This window comes from Pogona vitticeps, chromosome 1 (genome assembly GCF_051106095.1).
Source record: "Pogona vitticeps strain Pit_001003342236 chromosome 1, PviZW2.1, whole genome shotgun sequence".
NCBI classification, from domain to species: Eukaryota; Metazoa; Chordata; class Lepidosauria; order Squamata; family Agamidae; genus Pogona; species Pogona vitticeps.
The window spans coordinates 2,281,449-2,303,485 of record NC_135783.1 but is presented as its reverse complement, the minus strand read 5'-3'; the positions used below and the strand labels follow the sequence as shown (position 1 = coordinate 2,303,485).

The 22,037-nt window shown below is 48.2% G+C and overlaps 1 protein-coding gene across 1 annotated transcript in view; it reads left to right on the top strand.

Moving 5' to 3' along the window:
* EPHX2 (epoxide hydrolase 2) overlaps nucleotides 1-22,037 on the top strand; it is a 73,323-nt gene that overhangs the window by 31,611 nt on the left and 19,675 nt on the right. The window contains exons 11-12 of the mRNA XM_072986092.2: nucleotides 12,781-12,866; nucleotides 13,645-13,756. Of these exons, the coding sequence (XP_072842193.2) occupies nucleotides 12,781-12,866; nucleotides 13,645-13,756 (198 nt within the window). The remainder of the gene's footprint in view (nucleotides 1-12,780; nucleotides 12,867-13,644; nucleotides 13,757-22,037) is intronic.

The window sequence follows — 22,037 nt, the reverse complement described above, 5'->3', positions numbered from 1 at the left end:
CAGGAGCCCCTCGGTGGTGGAACCTTCTCCTGCCTGCCACCCCCACCCCACCCCAAAGGGGAAAATGGGCTGGATCCATCCCTGAGGGGCTGGATAAGGCCACATGGCCCTGGATATTTAACACTAGCTCTAAAAATGGGCTGTTGGACTTGTGCCATGTTGGGTTTTCAAGTCAGTTTTCAAACAAAGGGCTACTCATCCGTTTTTGGGTTTCCATTCCTGTTGCCCGCTTTGGGTGGCCCGTGAACAGAAGAGCAGCTTCCACCTCTTTCGCAGTGTGTTTGGCGGGGAGACGGGTGACGAACTACGAACTACCCGGGGAAACAAATTTCTCTGTATTGGTTTGGGCTGACCTCTGCCCTCCCCTGCCACCATCGCCTGGCCTTACCTCCCGGCCACCGCCACTATCTGCCCATGTGCCTGCGTGCTAGCTTTTTGCCAGCTGATTGCCCCGATCCGCTGAGCGGCAGGCCCCTTCTTAGAGGCCGCCATCTGGCTTCCCTGTGGTGGCCCCCAGGGATCAGGGCACCCTGGGCAGGGGTTGGGAACAGCAGCAGCAGGACAACCGACTGAGGGGATGGGGGGGCGGACAGCAGGAAGCGGGCGGGCAGGCGGGCACTCTTGGTTGGCCAAAGCTAACGAAACACTTGAGAGGAAAAAGAGTCCCGTGTTTTGCTTTGCTTTGGCAAAACAGGTTCACAAACAGGGTCAAGAAACCAACCATAAACCTGCCCGGTTTCTTGGGTTTGTTGTTGTTGTTGTTGTTGTTGTTGTTGTTGTTGTTGTTGTTGTTGTTGTTGTTGTTGTTGTTGTTGTTGTTGTTGTTGTTGTTGTTGTTCCTTTTTATGCCCATCTCTAGTCATGAGGGAGCAGCCCTGAACTCAAGTTGTCTTAAGTTTTAAAAAAAAACACCAGTCTGATACATTAATGAATAAGTTTGGTGGCATCATGCGAGTTTCAAAATCCGGAGGGCTTTGCTGTTCTCGTGGGTGTTTCTGAAATCCCCCCCCCTCTTCTTCCCTTGCTTTTTCTCCTCTCTGACAGGGATCCAGTCACTCTAGACTCTCCCTTGGTACAGAAAAACGTTTGCTGTAGCCCGTTCGTTCTCCTCCATGGCTGAGGTCGGTACCTGCTCCGCGCCCTTTGGAGGATGAGTTTTGCTAGCTGGACTGTGATGAGGATAATTTGTTTAGAGGAGTGAAAGTGCGGCTGTCGGAGAGGGCGAAGACCTCTGCCATGCCAGCCTGTAGAACAACTGTGCTTTGTCGGGGAAAGGCTGTAACAGAATTAAGGAAAGCAGATGAACACCCTGTTTAGGCTTCTGCATGTTTAATGCCTGCAAGTGACCTTGATTTGCTCTGAAGTCGTTCTGGTGCTTCCTTCTGCGGCTTCCGTGGGGATATTTGTGCATCTGGGCACGGACCCGGGATGCCTGGCAGCTCATGCCGTGATCCCTGGTGCCTGTTGACATTGTGTGTAGATCTGGACGGGTCAAAAACCAGTTAAGGGGACCAGTAAAACAAGACAAAGCTTGGAGTCATGTTTGTGGTTTAGCCTCCCAGTGGGGAAATAGGGGGACTTGGACTTCGGGTGGCAAGGGCATGCAGCGTCCCTTCCTTCCACCTTCCCGCACCACTCATAAGATACAGAGCGTGTTTACACTGCCCAGTTATACCAGTTTTGATGCCACTTGGCCTGCTACTGCTGGAATGCAGAGATTTGTGGTGGGTTTTGATGTTCTTCTGTGCCATCAGGTCAAAACCAACTTATAAGTGAGATATTTAAGGGGTGGTTTTACCGGTTCCCACTCCCCCGGCCAGTTTCCTGGGGCTGAGTTGGATAGTGGTTGTAGCTGCTTAGAATGCTGTGCTGAAGAGTGCCTGGTTTGTCCCCTGAATGACAGCAGAGACATCAAAGAGGTCCCCAAACAACAAATGTGGAATTCTGTCGGATACTTGCCTAACACCGCAGGTTGGCTGAGGATGCTGACCCGAGGGAGACCAGGAGGGCAGAGGACAGAAAAACGGGCCTTCTTGGCGCTTCCTCTTCGGCTCTGGAATGAATTACAGCCCGAAATCCTCCTGGCCCCTTCCTTGATGATTTTCACGAAAACATTTTTTTAAAAACTCTGCCCTTTCAGCGGGCTTCCCAGCACATTTTCCTTGGGACCCCTGTATCTACCAGCTATTAACTGGTTTTAACGGCGACCTCCCTTCTGATACTTTTTCATGGATTTAATTGCACCATTGATTTTGCCTTTTCTTTAATTTTTTTGATTTGTTGCCTTCACGAGTTACCGTTATTTTTTTTATTGCTGCCCACTGATCCAGCATCCCTTGGCTAAACGCTAGGTTCCTGACTTCAGAACAGCCAAGCAGCCGGTCAGGATTTGATCCCGGATGGAGTTGCTGGGAGTTGGTTGGTGTCATAGGGGAAAGGTTTGCTTTTTAGGAGCATTTCTTTACGTTGGTCCCTCTCTTCCGTCTTTGTCTGGTTGGGGTTTTCTGTGCAGTAACTGGCGAGACCTGGGTGGGAGAGTGGTTTATCCTTTCAGGGCCCCAGACTCAAAGGCGCTCCTCCCATTCTGAGCACATGGATCCGAAAACATGTGCTAAGGCGAGACTTGGACTTGGAAGCCATCCTTGGTTGCTCTTCTGGAGTGCGCTTGTTAAGTTCTTTGTCTCTCTCCTCTCGGCCACAGCAGCCGGGGTGTGTGGTTTGCTTGGGGCTTTCTTCCTGGCTTCTTCCGCACAACACAAAAAGGACACCGAGGCCCTGGAATGGTTTGCGGAGAAGAGCGACAAAGACGATACAGGGACTGGAGGCTAAATCCTACGAAGAACGACTCAAAGAACTAGGGATGTTGAACTTAACAAGACTGAGGGGAGACGTGAGAGCCGTCTTCCAAGATCTGAAGGGTTGCCACCGGGAAGAGGGCATCGATTGATTCTCCTTTGCGCCCGAAGGTGGGACAAGGTGGGTGGAAACCCATCAGAGGGAGATCCAACCTGGAAATCAGGAGGCATTTCCTGACGGTGAGAACCATCAAGCGGTGGAACAGCTCGCCTCCCGATGTGGTGGGTGCCCCATCGCTGGAGGTTTTCAAGAAAAGATGGGACAGCCACCTGTCCAGGATGGTCTGAGGTCTCCTGCCTCGGGCCGGGGGTTGGACTAGAAGACCTCCAACCTCCCTTCCAACCCTACCACCCTTCTATGATTCGATGTGGCCGACCCCTCCAGCCGCGTGCTTCCAACCTCCCTTCCTGTCTTCGTTCTGCTGATTTCAATTTCTTCCTCCATGGACTCAAAGGAAAGTTCTGAGGAGCCTTTCTTCTCAACCCCTGACCCCAATTCTGGTGAGTTGTATTTGCCCAATCGATTGCAGGACAGAGAGCGGGCGTAATGCCTGGCGCTGTTGCTGCTAGACCTGTTTTGCTAAGGGGCCTGGTGGGCATCAGAGGTTTTGCGCGCTGAGAACAGCGCCTCGGTGCTTCCCTCCAAGTCTCAAAGCGAAGATACAGTACAAGCATGGATGAGAGGTGTAATTAATTCCTTTGAGAGTTGTCCCCAAATGCCAAGGGTTGGGCAGGAGGTGAACAATACAGAGAGAGAGAGAGGAAAGTTTGACTTCATGGAAAGAGTGGAGGATGTGTACGTGGTGCCGTGAATAGTTTGCAACCTAGATTCATGAAATCTTGTTGGCTTAGAAACAGTATTGAGGTGGGTTTTAATATGAATTAATGGAAAAAATCAGTTCGTTTGAAATGTGGTGCCTGGAGGACAGCATTGTGTATCCCCTGGACTGCCAGAAAGACAGATCAAGGGGTCCCGAGATCAGATCAAGCCTGAACTATCCCTGGAGGCAAAAATGTTGAACCTCAGGCTGTCCTCCTTTGGGCACCTCCTGAGAAGGCAGGATTCTTCTCTGGAAAAGACGGTCATGCTGGGAAAGGTGGAAGGCAGCAGGAAAAGAGGAAGATGTGAGATGGACCGGCTCCTTAAAGGAAGCCATAGGCTTGAGTCTACAAGAGCTGAGCAGGAGATTTTGCCAATGTCTCTCATTCATAAGGTCGCCATGAATCAGAGGGGACTTGACAGCAAATAACAACAGTGTGATTTTTATACAGATCAATTGCAGGTTGAAAAGCTTTTTGGGTATGTTCCGTTTAACATTAAGTGTGAGGGTTTCCCCCCTTGATTAAATCCATTGAAATGAACAGGACTCCATAATTCTTGATTGTCTATTGGGCAGCCATGATGGTTTTATCTCATATGGCTGATGGTTTCTAAAACCAGCTCTTGAAATTGTTTAAAATCTGCTTTTAAAGAACGTTACATATCTGTATCTTTTTGTGTGTTGTTCGGAGAGCCTTGGCGGGTAGAAAAATTACTGAGAGACTTCTAATATATGAACTGCCATTCTGGCTCGTAATTGCCTCTCCCTATCCTTCTCTGTCCTTAAATCAATGACAAGCCAGGCTCCACAAATTATATACAATTTTGCAAATGTGCATAGCACATGGCTTTGTAAAGTATAGAACTCCAGACTTAGAAAGCAGTTGTTGCGCCTTTGAGACATATGATTTCAAGGCTGTTGTGTCTGGGGACAGTTGATTTGTAAAGGAAGCTCATGATTGGTTGCTGTGGGTTTTTCGGGCTCTTTGGCCGTGTTCTGAAGGTTGTTCTTCCTGACGTTTTGCCAGTCTCTGTGGCCGGCATCTTCAGAGGACTGCAGTCAGAACTCTGTCTGTGCTCTGGTGCAGTTTGTTTGGGAGTTGAGTATTTATAACTGTGAGATCAGCTTTTGTCCTTTTCAGGAGATGGTTGATTATGGTGATCAGTGTGCTTTTGTTGTGGGTGTATTGTTGTAATAAGGAGGAAAGATTATCTGTCACTGTGATTGATGGGTGTCGTTAACTACCGTATTTTTCGCTCCATAAGACGCACCTTTCCATAAGACACACCAAATTTTTAGAAGAAAATAGGAAAAAAATAATCTGTTTTCTTCTCCTAAAAATTGGTGAGCCTTATGGAGAGGTCCATCTTATGGCACACCCTAGGACCCTTTGGAGGCTCACCCTGCCCCCCCCCCGGGGGTGAGATGGGGCAAAATCGCCACTTTCTGGGAGTCTTCTGAAGCTTCCCAAGCCTCAAAAGACTCCCAGGAGGTGGCGATTTCGCCCGCGCTGGCCCCGTGGGGGTGGGGGAGCGTCACAAGGATCCTGGAAGGCTCACTTGGACCCTTGTGACGCTCCCCCCCCCACGGGGCCAGTGGGGGCGAAATCATGGCCTTCGCTCCATAAGACCCACAGACTTTCCCCCACCACTTTTTTTGGGGGGGGGAGTGCGTCTTATGGAGCAAAGAATACAGTATAGTCTTTTGTGTGTAGTGATCATGATTACCTCCTACTGATCAGTCACCAAACAAGGTAAGCAAGCTTGCACTCTGTGCAGCTACAGAAACCTTGTGCTACACTAAAACAAATTCCTTTTATCTTATAAGAAGTCTCTGCTTTGAACTGTGAAGCTGGAGTCTACGACTCTCTTCAAGCAGCCAGCTCTGTCTTCTCCTAATAAATGGTCTTCCCTGATTCTTCCTTCTTGGCTGCTATGTACATTCGTTTGTCTGTTGTCGTCTCCTGCACAGTGTGAACCTACCGTTTCTCCTACTTTCCTTTCCCATTCTCCCTCATCCCACCCTCCCACACTTTCTCCATGTGACCTGGCAGGTGCGAGCTTTAAATTTAATTAACTTCTGGGGGCCAGGCTTTGAACATGTACGTTCTCTCAAAGCGCTAACGATGAAAATTGGTGCAAGCCTCCTGCTCACGTGGAGGTGTGCTGAGCCCTTTCAACTTAATTTGCTTGCTGATTAAAATTCCCTGGTGCCATCTGATGCCCAGCAATAATTACAGAGGGAGGCTAAGCACTGTGCCTCGGATCCTGAAAGACAAATGGCTCCCGTCACCAATAAACCTCCTGTTTCTCAATTGATTCTGTCTTTCCCGCAAAATATGTGATGCTAAAAGCAATTGAATGGTAGATGGGGGTTGTTAATGTTATTTATAATGTTCGTATTTTGCTTTTCCCTTGGTTCAGCGTCTTCAGGGATTGCTAAATGCCAGCCAGTAGTCATTTCTTCCCTTTTCCTTGGCTGGATAGCGTGTGTTTGATCCTTCCTAAGGAAGAAAAGGAAAATCTTGCCTTTTTGTTTCAGTAATTAGTCTGCTAATTAACGTGACCTGTTTGCTCAGCTCCTGGAGCTGCGTGACCCAAATCCCCCTCCTTTTTTTGGCATTTCTCAGCTGTTTGCCAAATGCATCGGCAGCTCTTAACTAAAAGTATGCAATGGGGTCAATCCAGCGTTTCTTTACACTTTAAGCAGAAATGATTACACCAGCAGAGCGTAATGTGTATTCTGCCTTGTCTTCGGACTAGGCTCTGGTGCGTATGAAGTCCGGTTCTCTGTGCATCTCACCAATATATCCAATACCAGGTCAGAGACGGTTTGTGCTTTGAACAGCTTGGGTTATTTGCTACCAGCAGGAACCAGCTTTGAGGACCCTTGAACCTAGTCTTGGAGGGTTAGGGTTTAAAATTCTGTGTGAACAATATTGGATACATGGTCGAGTGTAGTGGATATGTGACGGACCAAGACGTGGGTTCAAATCCCTACTCAGCCATCGAAACTCACTTGGAGGTAGGATGGAACTCATGAAACCATTCCTTAAACGTCTCACTCCAGGTTTATAGAGCCTGTGTCCTGAGCACACTCCTGTACTACAGTGAGTCCTGGACCCTTTGTGCACAGCAGGAGAGGAAGCTGAACATGTTCCGTATGTGTTGTCTCCGATGCATTTTTGGGATCACCTGGCAGGACAAAGTTCCAAACAGATTAGTACTAGAACTAGCTGGAATTGATAGCATGTATACATTACTGAAACAGTGACATATACGTTGGCTTGGGCATGTTGTGAGACTGGCTGACGGTCAGATTCCAAAAATCTCCTGTATGGAGAATGAGTGCAGGGAAATCGCCCCAGAGGGAGACCACAGCTGGGATACAAGGATATCTGCAAGCGGGATATGAAGGCCTCAGGAATGGACCGCAAAATATGGGAAACCCTGACCTCTGAGCGTTCAGCCTGGAGGCAGGCGGTGCATCATGGCTTCTCCCAATTTGAAGAGTCCCTTGTCCAGCAGACCGAGGCCAAGAGGCAATCCTGAAAGCAGCCAAATCAGGGAGCTGGACAGGAGACAGATTGTATTTGTCTTCAGTGTGGAAGGGATGGTCACTCTCAAATTGGCCTTCTCAGCCACAATAGGACGCCGTTTCGTCCTCCATACAGAGCACATGACTATAGTCTTTCGAGACTGAAGGATGCTTAACTATGAACCTTCAAAGTCCTGTTCAGGTTGCTGTAAGTCACACCCAGCTACATGAACAATGTAGATCTCTGCTAGAAAGGAACTTCGCTCTGGATCAGATTTATATGGGAGTATGTGATGGACAGGGAAAAGTGTCAACAGTGGCTGTCATTGTCTGTTTGGCAGTTTTAGATTGCTTTCTGCTCTGTGGTTCTGAGATAGACCTCAGAGACTAAGGGGAAAGAGGATTGCACTTTTCAGATACTTGAACGGCTGTCGTCCAGACGAAGGGCAGGATCTGTTCTCGGTCATCGCCCTCCAGCTGGGTCCAGTAAGCCCCCCCCCAAGCTGCACATATTGTCATTCAAACAGAGCACAACCTATCTACCACAGTAAAGTTCTAGTAGGCGGCTTCATGTATGGGACATGTTGATGCCGACAGGGACGTGCCATGTAAAGTTTACCTTTTAAAACAATATTGTAGAAAAAAGACTGTGCTGAACGTTTTGCCTTGGGAATGCAAAGGACTCTTTTAAATAAAATCTCTGTTCTTGTTACGAATTGCTGGCCTCTTGCGCCTGAGCGCTCTGGTTTCCAGGCTGCCTCGCTTCCCGTGACAAGGCTTAGATCTTTTTATTGCTGCTACAGCAAAAGCCTGGCCGTCTTTCTTGCCAGCGTGCAATTTAGGGAAAGCGAAGGAGCCCCTTTTCAATCAAGAAGAATTTGCTACGCCAGGGTCGTGCCGGGGAGAGCGGCTGCTGATGAGGCAGAAGAGAAGCCGAGAAGCCTAAAGCAGCCCTGATCGAGGGGCCGACACGGGCTGGCTCTCTGACACTCGAGAGATCCTGCACAGCTCAAACAGTGGGCAACGTGGAGTGTGCGTGCGCTCATTGGGGGTGTGCGCGCGCTCATTGCATCATGTTGGATCCAAGACGCAGAGAATAAAAAGGTGTTAAGCCTCTCTAGGCAACCTGGAAGTCGCCCAGATCGTTAGACACGCCGCCAAGCTGTAAGTGACTAAAGAACCCAGCCTGCCTCATTGAGCCCAAATTATGGTAGATCCCTGAACGATAGGAAACCCAGAGGATGCTGTCACGGGGCAGGTCTGCCTGAAGACGGAAGTGGCTATTTGTCTGTGGTTCACCCACTGGGCTCTGTGTGGAGAGGACGGCATCAGATGTGGCTGGATCTGCCTGTGAGATGGAGCCCCCGGCTGCGGAGCCAGAGTTTGGGAGTGTGAGTCTCCCGCTGGGCCTTCCCAGGAGCAGAGCCAGCCTGCGCAACCTCGGGCAAGCTGCACAAGTCTTCCCAGGGGGCCCCCAGAAGGAGGGACCGTCATCCACGTCTGAGTGTTTTATATGTAGAAAACCCTATGAAGGTCACTGTAAATCAGGAACAACTTGATGGGACACAGTCATTCTGTGCCTGGGGGACCTGGTTTGCATGCAGAAGGTCCCAAGTTCAAAACTGGACAACTTGACCCAAAGAATCAGGTGGGGATGAGAAGAACTTTTCATGGCTTCATGAGACATGGGGGAGCAAAAGGTGGTCAGTACAAGGCTTTGAAAAGTTGTTGTTTGATGTATTCGCAAAGGCTTTCATGGCCAGGATCTGATGGATGTTGTGGGTTTTTCATGCTCTTTGGCCATATTCTGAAGGTTGTTCTTCCTGACGTTTCACTAGTCTCTGTTGCCGGCATCTTCAGAGGACAGTATTGTGCTGTCCTCTGAAGATGCCGGCCACAGAGACTGGCGAAACATTAGGAAGAACAACCTTCAGAACACGGCCAAAGAGCCCGAAAAACCCACAACAACCAGTTGTTGTTTGGTTTTTCCCCCTTCAGTTGCAACTCCCAGATTCCTTAACCAAGAAGGATCTTGGAATTGTCGTAGATCACATGAGCCAACTGTGTGATGTGACTACAAAAAAGGCCAATGCTATTTTAGGGTGCATAAATAGAAGTACAGTTCCTAATTCTGCAAAGTGCTAGTCCCCCTCTATTCAGCACTGGTTAGGCCTCCCCTTGAGTCTTGTGTCCAGTTCTGGACACCACACTTCAAGAAGGACACTGACCAATTGAAACAAGTTCAGAGGAGGGCGACAAGGATGAAACCAAGCCCTGTGAGGAAAGGCTGAATGAATTGGACATGTTTAGCCTTGAGAAAAGAAGACTGAGGGGTGATAGGAGAGCACTTCTCAAATATTTGAAAGACTGTCATACAGAGGAGGGGCAGGATCTGTTCTTGATCTTCCCAGAATGCAGGACACGCAAGCATGTGCTCAAGTTAAAGGAAGCTGGATATCGGTTGAATATCAGGAAACACTTCCTAACTGTTAGAGCAGTACGACAATGGAACCAGTGACCTCAGGGGGAGTTGGCGAGTGCTCCAACCCTGGAGGCGTTCAAGAGAAACTTAGATCATCCCCTGGCAGATCTGCTTTGATGGTATTTCTGCCTTGAGCAAGGGGTTGGGCTTGATGCCTTAGAGGCCCCTCCCAACTTACCTTTTCTGTGATTCTGTCCATGACAAATCTTGACAGCATCTTTTAAAGCAGAGGCATCACCTTGCTGGCAAAGATCCGCATAGTCAAAGCTATGGTTCTTCTTCATGGCCTCTGTGAATCACACCCCGGGTGATCTGCGGCTGCGCGGAGCCTCATCGGAAAATTATGGAGCTTCTGCGGTCGCAAAAAACACATTAGAATAAGGCCCCTCCCCACCCGTATAAGTACCTTGGCGCAACCTTCTCCTAAGGCCACCTCAGAAGCCAAACCAATGAAGAAGGCTCTTTCTGAGGCCTCACAGCAACCACGCCATCCCACTCCAACGTTCCATCCACTTTGTCTAAAACTTCAAAAACCCATAAATCGAAGCGCTGGATACCGAAATCATCAATATTGAAGCCCTCCACTAAACATCAGATGTCCACCTCTTCAGTTCCAGAGCCTTCTCCGCCTAAAAGACCTAAACAGCATAAATGTAAAGCTGCAGTCATCTCTCAGCAGCTATCATTTTTCCAGTAGCGATGTATGGAAGTGAGAGCTGGACCATAAAGAAAGCGGACCGCGAAGAATGGATGCTTTTGAACTGTGGTGCTGGAGGAGGCTCTTGAGAGTCCCCTGGACTGCAAGGAGAACAAACCTATCAATTCTAAAGGAAATCAGGCCTGAGTGCTCACTGGAAGGAAAGATCCTGAAGCTGAGGCTCCAATACTTTGGCCATCTCATGAGAAGAGAAGACTCCCTGGAAAAGACCCTGATGTTGGGAAAGTGCAAAGGCAGAAGGAGAAGGGGACGACAGAGGACGAGATGGTTGGACAGCATCATCAAGGGTACCAACATGAATTTGACCCAACTCCAGGAGGCAGTGGAGGATAGAGGGGCCTGGCGTGCTCTGGTCCATGGGGTCACGAAGAGTCGGACATGACTTATTGACTAAACAACAACTTGATTCTATGGTCTGGCTTCCTGTCTCGACTTCCTTAGCAGCAAGAATTGGTAAGGAGGGAATTGCTGAGTCTTTTTTTCCCTGCCCAAATGGAGGAGGACCCTTGGAGATGCAGGTTTTAAAAACATAGCCTTGGTGGAGGGTTGTGCCTTAGGACCAACACCGTCTGAATTGAGCCACTTACCTATTGCCCAAGTCCTCCACTACATTGATGAGAGTTCACTCAGGACATTGGTGCAGGCACTTGTCATTTCCCGGATCGACTACTGCAGTGCACTCTACGTGGGGCTTCCCTTGAAACTGACCCAGAGACTATACCAGGTGCAGAGTGCCATGGCCAGGCTGGTAGCTGGTGGGAGCCCCTTTGGATGCACCATTCCCATTCTGGCCCACCTCCCCTGATGACCCATTGTGTCTTGGATCAGGTTCAGGGTTCTGACGCTCCCATACAGAGCCCTTCAAAGTTTGAGCCGATGCTATCAGTCTGAGTGTGTCTCTTCCCCATGTCATCTACCCAACTCACCAGATCCTCCTGGGCTATGCTCTGGATAGCTGCCCCAAGGGAAGCCCAGGAATCCTCCATGAGAGGCTGGTCCTTCTTCACATTGGGTCCGATGTTATGGAACCAGCACCTGCTCAAATCCTTTTCCTGCCCCTTCCCTCTGAACATTTCAAAGGCAACTAAAAAAGCTGCTTTTCAAGGAGGCCTTCCGCACGGACCCTGCTTGGTTCATGCCTCCTAGTCATGCTGTCTCCTTGAGAATTTGCCGCAGGAGCCACTTGGGTTGGCTGAAGGTTTTTCAACCTTTTGGTACGTGTCTGCCCTTTAATCGGATGCATTTTATTCATTCCTGTTAGTGCAGTGCACGAATGGGCTGGTATCTCCGTCTAATAAGTCAATAAATGAAGAATAAATACTGCAGAATACTGGGTTGGAAAAGACCGGCCCAGCAGAAGGGTTGGCTTGGCACGCGTTGGTTTGCCTGGTCAGCTCAGGGGTGCCTTGCCCTTTCCCAGTGCCCGGGAATTGATAGAGACCTTCAAGGGAACCCCCAAGAGATCTTGCTGCTTTTCAGTGGCCTTTTGGAACGGCCGGGGAAAGAGGCTGGCGGAGGCAGAGCTGAAAACAGGGCCGTATCTGGGGCAGACAGATGGCACTTGAAAGCAAGAGTAACCCTTTTATGTTAAGTAAGAGCCTGGGTGGTACAAATTGGAATTTTAATATTTTTCCTTCTTGTCCCTGCTTTTCAAGATAATGTGGCAGGGTGTCCCTTTCCAGCCAGAGTGACTTGTTCCCTTGTGAGAAAAAAAAATCCCATCTAGTAATCTCAGCTCCTGGACAGAGTTCATCTGCCAGGATAGGATGGAGTTGTGGTTCATGGCCGTGCACCTTATCGTTCTGATGCCACCGGCCGTGAAACACCGCGTGGGCCGTCATGCCTAATAGACGAGGGGCTGGTGGTCGGCCTGGCCGCCGGCCGGGGGCTGAGCTCTTCTTGAGAGGTCATGAAACGCGCCCCGATGTTCTCGCAACGTGGAGGACGTGCCTCCGATCCACAGGGATCCCGAAGCAGCTGGTGGAGAGAACGGGAAATGAGGTGGGGGGGTCGTCATTGTCCCAGAGTTCACCAGTAGAACAGGGGTGCGATGTCCTCTCCCCCCCCCTCCCCAAGGAGGAGGAGAAAGGTAACTGGTCCATAAATAGGTAAGGAGCATGCTAGCCCGCCGTCCACCCGCTGAAGTTGCAAAGGCAACGAAAACTTTTAGCAGGCCGTCGTCACGACCTTTTCCGAGCCCCCTGACCCAAAAGGGGGTCCACAGGGCCGCTGCTGTCGGCCACCTTGGGTAGCAGAAAACTCTGTCAGTCCAAGGCTGAGGCGGCAGGGAAAGAAAAAAACTGGTGCTCAGGGGAGGAACGTCTGCCTGGTGTACGAACTCATGGCATATATTTTTTTCTCTTGCAGGGCATTTCGCAGGCGACCTTCATTGGTCATGACTGGGGCGGTATCACAGTGTGGGGTATGGCTCAGTTTTACCCAGAGCGTGTCAGGTAAGTTGTTGTTGTGTTGTTACTACTACTACTCTTACTTTTGTTGTTGTTGTTGTTGCATTGTTGCTGTTATGTGCCATCAAGTCGCCTCTGACTTCTGGCAAACCTATGAATGAGCAATCCCCTGAAGGTCCCTGTCCTCAGCTCTTGCAGACTCAAGCCTGTTGCTTCTTTGGGGGGGGAGGGGTCCGTCCATCTCCTATTGGGTCTTCTTTTCCTGCAGCCTTCCCCCTTTCCCAGCACAAGGGTCTTTTCCAGGGAAGAATCCTGCCTTCTCATCATATGCCCAACCCATTTTTGGGGCGGGGGTTGTTGTAGCCATGCTCGTAGCCCACACAATCTCCATGAAGCTGCCTGAGGGACCTGCTTGCCCTCGTCACTCCATAACTCTTTGGGAATGGAGAGGGAACCCATTTGGTGGCCTAGAGCAACTCCGGTATTTGAGCTTAAAGCTCTTTAGGGGTGTGCTTTGAACCTTGAACACCAGCCTTACGAGGTAGGACACCCAAAGAACAAAAAATAGCAGACATAGCCCTTGTGGCTAAGGCGCTTCCTTTAGGTGCTCCAACCCTTGTTTCCCCCTAGAATCACGCTTGGGTAACCTATAAAATATTTATTCAAAAAGAGTGGGAAGTTATAAACAAAAGAAATACAAAACTATACCATTGCATTGGTTAGATGTCAAGCATCTAAGTATTAAGTAAGCTTCTGTAAGACTTCTGCATTTGTCAGTCCCAGCGATTCCCTTTTTAAAACATTTTTTCTCCTGGTGTTTTAGGGCTGTGGCTAGCCTCAATACCCCTTACAAGCCTGCACGTCCTGACGTAGATGCACTGAAGCTGGTGGAATCCAACCCTGCCTTTGATTATCAGCTCTACTTCCAAGAGCCTGTGAGTAGCACCTTGAAATGAGGGCATGAGACCTGTTTTAGACCAAGGGGCTGAATTCGTTCTAGATATGTTCTCCAGAGCATGCCTTCCAGTCATGCACAGAGTTGAAGGCAAAACAGTGGACTCAGAAACCTCAAGATATTTTAGCTCAAAGCTATTGTTGCCACTTCCTAAGCGCCTCCTTCAAGGAGATGTTGATTCCCTCTTTAGAAATAGCGCTTTTTTTTTGAAGTAGAGCCTGGTCTGAACTTTGTCTGGAGATCAAGGTCTAGGAGGAAAGACTGAAAGAACTGGGCATATTTAGTCTTGAGAAAAGAAGAGGGAGGGGAGATTGGAGAACACTCTTCAAATACAGTGGTGCCTCGCATAGCGACCACTCCGTTTTACGACAAAATTGCTTTGCGATGGACTTTTTGTCATCTCCAGAGCCATCGCTTTGCGATGGCCCCTATGGGGAAAATTCGCTTTGCGATGATCGCGGAGAAGCGATCATCGCAAAGCCCTCTTTTTCGCACAGCTGATTGGCGGTTCCAAAATGGCCGCGGGTAAATAAAATGGCCACCTACTGTTTTGCCTCGCTTTAGAGGCACCGAAAATGGCCGCCCCATGGAGGATTTTCGCATAAGGTGAGTTTTTAAGCCCATAGGAATGCATTAAACACGTTTTAATGCGTTTCTATGGGCTTTTTAAAATTGCATAGCAATGAAATCGCATTGCAGCGATTTTTGCTGCACAGATTAACATCGCTAAGTGAGGCACACTGTACTTGAAAAGTAGTCCCTACAGAGGACAGGCAAGATTTGTTCTCGATCATCCTAGAGTGGAGGACACACAACAATGGGCTGAAGCTACAGGAAGCCAGAATTAGGCTGAATACCAGGAAAAACTTCTCAACCGTTAGAGCAGTGTGACAACCGATGACCTTGGGAGGTGGTGAGCGCTCCAACACTGGAGGCATTCAAGAGAAAATTCTACAACCATCTGTCAGATTTGCTATGATTTGAATTCCTGCCTTGAGCAGCGGGTTGGACCTGTTCCTTTCATCTCCATCATTCTATGATTCTGTGGGTTCCCTTTTGACAAATCAGCTTCCTTTCCTGTTGTAATTGGTTGGGAGATAACATGGCTTTGTTCTCACGTATGATACCTCAAGCACAGTAAAACTGAAGGACGGGCATGCCTGGAGAGGATTATATTGAAAGAAGCAGAAATATTTGCCTTTACCTGTGATATGACTCTTAAAGTCTCAGAAGGGGCTTTTCAGACTTCAAGAATCAAGTAACTAGCATGGTCTGGCCATTTGAAAGTTCAGCTGAGACCCAAGGTGGGTCCCGTCACATATATCAAGCTGTGGAATAGATACGGGGACATATAAAAAAACAAATCATGATATTCGTGAAATATCGTGGAATATTTGTTCCTTTGTATTTGTCAGGTCCGGAGCCCCCGATGAATACGAAGGGACGAATATTTTCCCGTTTTTATTCATCCCTTCATGCAGCCTGGCTCCCAGTTTCTGTTCCTGTAACCAGGATGCTTGTCAATGGCCCACCCATCAGCTCTTTGGCAAGACATCGTATTTTAAGGATGTATCAACAAATATTCATCAGTCATTGCTAAAATTTGGTGCTTCATCGATTCATCAACTTTGACGAATGACAAATTGCATCAAATCACCATTCCCCCCCCCCCCCCGATTTGTCCCCATCTCTAGTGTGGAATTCTAAGTGTAGGTGTCAGACTGAAGTTGTAGCAGAACCTCTGCAGAATAGGTGTGTATTAGACCCTGTGGTCTAATTTTGCTTGGATCTTTGTTGTTGGTGGATCCTGAAGTACAGAACACGAAGCACCGTCCTCTGCATGCTGCAGAGTTGCTTTTTCATGCTTCTACCTATAATAATAACCTTTGAACTGCAGAGCTGGAAGGGACCCTGTGGATCGTTGAGTTCAGCCCCTGACAAGGGGATACAATGATGCCTCACTTAGCGATGTTAATCCATGCAGCAAAAATCGCTGCTATGCGATTTCATCACTAAGCAATGTTAAAAAGTCCATAGAAATGCATTAAAACCTATTTAATGTGTTGAAAACTAACCTTAGGCGAAAATCCTCCATTGCGGCAGCTATTTTCGATGCCTCTAAAGCGAGGCAACACAGTGGGCAGCCATTTTGTTTACCCACCAGCCATTTTGGAACTGCCGATCAGCTGTTAAAAAATCATCGCTTTGCGATGATCGGTAAGCGAAACAGGGTACCGATCATCGCAAAGCGATTTTTCCCCATAGGGAACATCGCAAAGCGATTGCAAAAGCGATCGTAAAAACATCATCAATATGTGGTTTCGTCGCTAAACGGAGCGCCCATTAAGCAAGGCACCACTGTACATACAATGGGGAATCGAACTCCCCACCTCTGGCTCTGCAGCCAGATGCCTAAACCACTGAGCTGTCCTAGCCTGCAAGCCCAAGGGCTTCATCCCACCCACTGACTGAAGGGACTGAGATTGCATTTCCTTACATCCATCTGAGCCGGCCTGAAAGATGCACAATGATGAAACTGCAAACACATGGGGTATCAAATATCAGAGATCATTATGGAAACTGCATGTCTTTCAAATGGAGGAACATCCATTCCGATGGAGTGTTGGGAGAGTGAGAACAAATCAAAGAAAACATTTCTTGACCCAGCGTCTTGTTAGTCTGTGGAACTCCATGCCACAGGATGGGGTGAGGGCATCTGGCCTAGATGCCTTTCAAAGGGATGTGACAGATTCCTGGAGAAGTCCATCGCAGGTGACAAGCCATGATGGGGAGGTATCATCTCCAGGCTTCGAAGGAAGGGACCTCCAAATGCCAGATGCAGAGGTTGGGAGACAGGGATCTTACTGTCTCATGTGCTCCCAGAGGCATCTATCTGGTGGGGGGCACTGGGAGATCCAGGAAGCTGGACTAGATGAGGCCCTTGGCCTGATTCAGCAGGGCTCCTCTTAGGTTCTTAAATGGCTGAGATAACACAATTGAAGCAGTCTGCTTCTGGTTTAAAAAAAATCTCATTATCTTAACATTTTAATTTGTTTTCAGTTTTACCTATATTTCATATACATCCCTAATTTTCAATTGAGCAACACTGATACAAAGAGAGAGAGAGGAGGATCAATCAACCTTGCTGGAATTTTGACTTTCCTAGGAGCACAGAGTAGGGCATGCGTGGGAAGCCTCAGAGCCCAATTTCAGTTCTGCAAAAGGGCTTCTTTGCCAAGCCAGATTTATTTTTCATTTCTGCCCGGTGGTGCCCTTTTGCCTTTTCCAGCCTCCCGTGGCCAGTCCTGCCGCTGGCTGAGACCTATGCCAGGCCTTGGATGTTTCTGGAGAAAGAGAGGGTGGCTGCCCTTCTGGTTTTTTTTTTTCCTGGCTTTGTGCAGAATACACACACATACTGTATATAGGCGCCTCCTCCTCCTTTTCTTGAGAAGGGATGGGGAGAGCAATCCCAGCTGGGAGGGGTTTCTCGGCACCTGAAGTGCATTTCCTTGTAGTTTCTCCCGCTAAGCTCACAGTTCTGATTAAAGGGATGAATTATTGAAATCTCTCAATTGCTGCTCAAGGTTACCACTTTCCCCGCCTGTGAGAGCCGGGTTTTGTTATGCTAATGTGTTGTTTTGTTATTCAGCTCATCCGGAGTCTCTGCTCCTCCCGCTGAGTCCTTGCTTGCGGTTGACACCTTGAGAAAACATTGCTTTCCTCGCCTTAATTAAAAAACACTCGTTTGGAACAGGAGCGGCTTGGAAACAACTTAGTCTTTGAGGTGCCACCACGTTTTTCGTGTGTTTTTTAAAATTTATTTTGTTTTGTTTTCACATCTAATGCTTGCACAGAATCACAGGGCTTGCCCCTTCTAAAACAGCTAGTTTCTGTTAGTTCTTTAATTTGTTGTAAGTTCACTTGGTTCCTTTTTAAGGAGAAAAGTAGATTGAAAATATTTTAAATAAATAGTCCAAATAACACTGGAGAATCCAATTTTATTCTTTTTAAAGGTAAAGGTAAAGGTTCCCCTTGACAATTTTTGTCCAGTCGTGTTCGACTCTAGGGGGCGGTGTTCATCCCCGTTTCCAAGCCATAGAGCCAGCGTTTTGTCCGAAGACAATCTTCCATGGTCACATGGCCAGTGCGACTTAGACACGGAACGCTGTTACCTTCCCACCGAGGTGGTCCCTATTTATCTACTTGCATTTGCATGCTTTCGAACCGCTAGGTTGGCGGGAGCTGGGACAAGCGACGGGCGCTCACTCCGTCGCGTGGACTTGATCTTACGACTGCCTGGTCTTCTGACCCTGCAGCACAGGCTTCTGCGGTTTAGCCCACAGCGCCACCACGTCCATTTATTCTTTTTATCCCTTCACAATTAGCAGTCAACCTTAGAACCTTAAAACTGCAGAGCTGGAAAGGGCCCTATGAATCAAACTCCCAACCTCTGTCTCCACGGCCAGAGACCGAAACCACAACTTTAGTATTTTTATCATGTTGCTGTCGTTTTTAAGTTACTTTGATAGATATCGTCCCATGGAATTAAATTCAGCTTTAGTCCTGTTGACTGGAAGGATGGACACAAACCTGAAAAATTATTGTTTGTGATGGTTCACGGTTACCACGAACCATGAACCAACCAGAAAACCGAACCGTACTTGGTTCGGTTTTTGGCTTGTGCCCAGTGGGACTGCTACCCTTTTTCAGAGATAGCTGGACCAGCTTCTGGAAGAGAAGCCAGGCTGTTATTTCTGAAAATGGAAGAAAAGGAAACAAGACCAGGTAGGGAGACATGGGGGCCAAAGCAAAACAAAGCACCAAGTGGAAAAAAAAGTTCAGTGCTTTGTTTCATTTCAGCAAAAAGGATTGCACAAACTGAACCACGAACCGTCCTGGATCGTGTTTCTCTCCCCCCCCCCACCCCCAGTTCGTACTTCAGTTTGTGCCCATCTCTTGTGGAGACCCATTGAAACCCTTGGGGATTTAATCAGGCGAAATCAGGGATTTAACCAAGTGTGGATTATTCTTGAACTGGTGTGACGAACGTTGGATTTAGCCTTTTGATTTGCTTTTCCTTCTGCGTGCAAAGTGGTTTGGTCATCAGCACAGGTGTGTGTGTTTCTTAAGAGGCGTATACTGTACGTGTGGATAGCCCCTCCAGCTTCTCATTTCTGATCCTAGACATTGGAGTCACTTTCTTCCTGTGAATGTGGAATGGAACAGGAGAAGATGCTTGCAAGCCAGAGGGCTCCGGGGTTGCTCTGTGGATTAAGATCAGCACTGTCATCCTCTCCTCCCAAAGGCTTGCGCTGTTTCCAGATTTGCTCATCCATTTGCCGACTTCTCCCATTTCATCTTTCTCCAGTCTTTTTTTTTTTTTTCTAATTTCTGAGCAGATGTGCTTCTCTTTGTGGTTTATTCTGAATATAGCAGATGTGCACAAGAAGATGGCTAGGGAAGTGCTTTGTTGACCTCCTTTAATGCCACGACTTACTTCTAAGTAAAAGGTTAAGGATTACAAACAATGGTAATAAAGCAGGGCTAGCAGTTTTTGCAATCCTTCGAGAATACAATCCTGTGCTTCTTACTCAGTAATCACTTATTAGAACAAATGCTTCTGAGGCAGGACAGGACTGCCTTGTAAAAGCAGTAGGTTAAGTGTACTTTTTCCAAGTTTCAAAGGTATTTTCCATACATTGGCCTTAGGTATTATTTCTGGGAGAGACTGATCTGAGCCATTCTCCTGCCTTTTCTCATAGTGATTCTAGCATTAACATGTTTTTTTTTAGTTACTCAGTGTGTAACTAGTTACTTTTAAGAAACAGGGAAGTAAAAAGTTACTTTTTGAAATAGCAATGAATGGTTGGGTACTTAGAATGAGAACTCTAAGGAATTACTGCTTAAAAGTTTTCCACACTCTAGGGCAGACAGAGGCTAGGCCAGTGGGGAAGACAGTCATCGGAGCTGGTCTGAAGGGGGCTGGAGTCGTTGGTTGTTGGGGAAAGTGTTTTCAACAAAGGGTTACCAGCCCAGGGAGAAAATCTGGAGCCAGAATTATTGCCAAAGTTGCTGAAAACAGGACAAAAGGCTTTGTTTTGCAGTCGTAAAGGAAGCTGTTCCCAAACATGAAGAGGCTTTCTAACAAGGTCTCACTTCTGGGTGGCTGTTGTTGTTGTTATTGTCACCATCATCTGAACGATGTGTTGGGTCATAGCCATGAGGCATCACGATACACATTGCCTTGGCATCTGAGTCCTGCCAGCCTTTCCTCCATCATCACCCCAGCGATGGGTGCGCCCTAGCCTGAGACGTTCTAACTCTCCTCTGAAAGCAGCTGGATGATTGTCCTTGATGGCTGTGCAATGAATTCCCCTTTTCTCCACGGGGTGAGAAGTCCCAGAAAGGCAGAACAAAGAGGGCGGTTTGTCCTTAAGTATATTTCCTTTGTTTCCAGTTTGCATGGACTATATCTATAAATGCCTATTGCAAGCAGTCTTGCCAAGAGGAGTAACCACATCTTCCAGAAAGCAGTTTGTGTGAAGCCGTGTCCCCAAAGTACTTTGTCTTGCATACTTTCTCTTTGTCCTTCTCTGTTTGCTCTTAGAAATCATAGAGTTGGAAGGGGCCTCCGAGGCCATCCAGTCCAACCCCCTGCACAAGGCAGGAATCCAAATCAAAGCAGACCTGGCAGAGGATTGTCCAGATTTCTCTTGAAGGACTCCCGTGTTGAAGCACTCACCAACTCCTTTTGAGGTCACGGGTTCCACTGTCGTACTCCTCTAACAGTCAGGAAGTTTTCCCCTGATCTTCAGCCTAAATCTGGCTTCCTGTATCTTGAGCCTATTGTTGCATGTCCTGCACTCAGGGATGATTTGAGAATAGATCCTGCCCCTTCTCTGTATGCCTGTCATTCTTGAAAAGTGCTCTCCAATCAGGCCTCAGTCTCCTGTCTCTGTTGGAAGAAGCTTTGGGAATCTCATTATCCCAGAGTTTGGGTATTTTTTTTCTTTCTTTCTTTCTTCTTACGTACTGCTCCCAGTGGACATACTGACTGGGAGGTTCTGGGATGCAAAGTCCAAAAAGATTACAAGCTTTGGGGAGACATCAGCATGCGTTGTTGTTGTTGTTGTTTAGTCATTAAGTCATGTCTGACTCTTTGTGACCCCACAGACCAGAGCACGCCAGGCCATCCTGTCTTCCACTGCCTCCCAGAGTTGGGTGAAAGTCATGTTGGTCACTTCAAGGACACTGTCCATCCATCTCGCCCTCTGTCATCCCCTTCTCCTCTTGCCTTCATACTTTCCCAACATCAGGGTCATTTCACTCTTCTCATGAGATGGCCAAAGTACTGGAGCCTCAGCTTCAGGATCTGTCCTTCCAGTGAGCACTCAGGGTTGATTTCCTTCAGAATTGATAGGTTTGTTCTCCTTGCAGTCCAGGGGACTCTCAAGAGCCTCCTCCAGCACCACAGTTCAAAAGCATCAATTCTTCAGCGGTCTGCTTTCTTTATGGTCCAGCTCTCACTTCCATATAACACTACAGGAAAAACCATAGCTCTGACTATGCGGACTTTGTTAGCAAGGTGATGTCGGGGAGACAATATACAGCCTTGTCGTACTCCTTTCCCAATTTTGAACCAATCAGCATGCCTTAAGGAATGTCAGCTTTCTTTTGATAGAGCTCTGACCATTATTTCAAAGCTGGATCCGTGTCTGCTTCCATTCCTTTTCCCACCTACTCTTCTGCAACAGTTGGTAACCAATCCTTAGGGGCAGGCGACGCAGGCCCTCCAAATGTGTTCCAACGGACAGCCTCCATCAGCCTTAGGGCTCCTCCTAGTCGACAGTGAAAGATTTATGGGAATTGTAGTCCAAGAACATCTGGAGGGCTGTTGCTGCCTGCTTCTGCACCCATGGGGAATAGTCAGTGGGCCCATGGGTGACTCCAGAAGTAACTCCTCCGAAGCAGAGGGCTTGGATCAGTCCGGGGGCAGAGAAGGATTCTCCCTTGACCAGAGGGGGTGGCGGGGGGGGGGAACGGGAGCAGTCCAAGTGGACAGGCCGGCCAGCCAACCTGCCTCCCTCATCAGCCATCCCCACTTGCAGGGGGAGGAAGAAATACTGCTGAGTCCGGGCACTGAATCACCGCGCTCAACGACAGCAGTAATCCAATTTAGCCTTGCCAGGAGGGCTCCATCCATCACCAAGAGCGTAATGCCAGGCCGGCTGCTGCTCTGGCTGGTTTTGGGTGATTGGAAA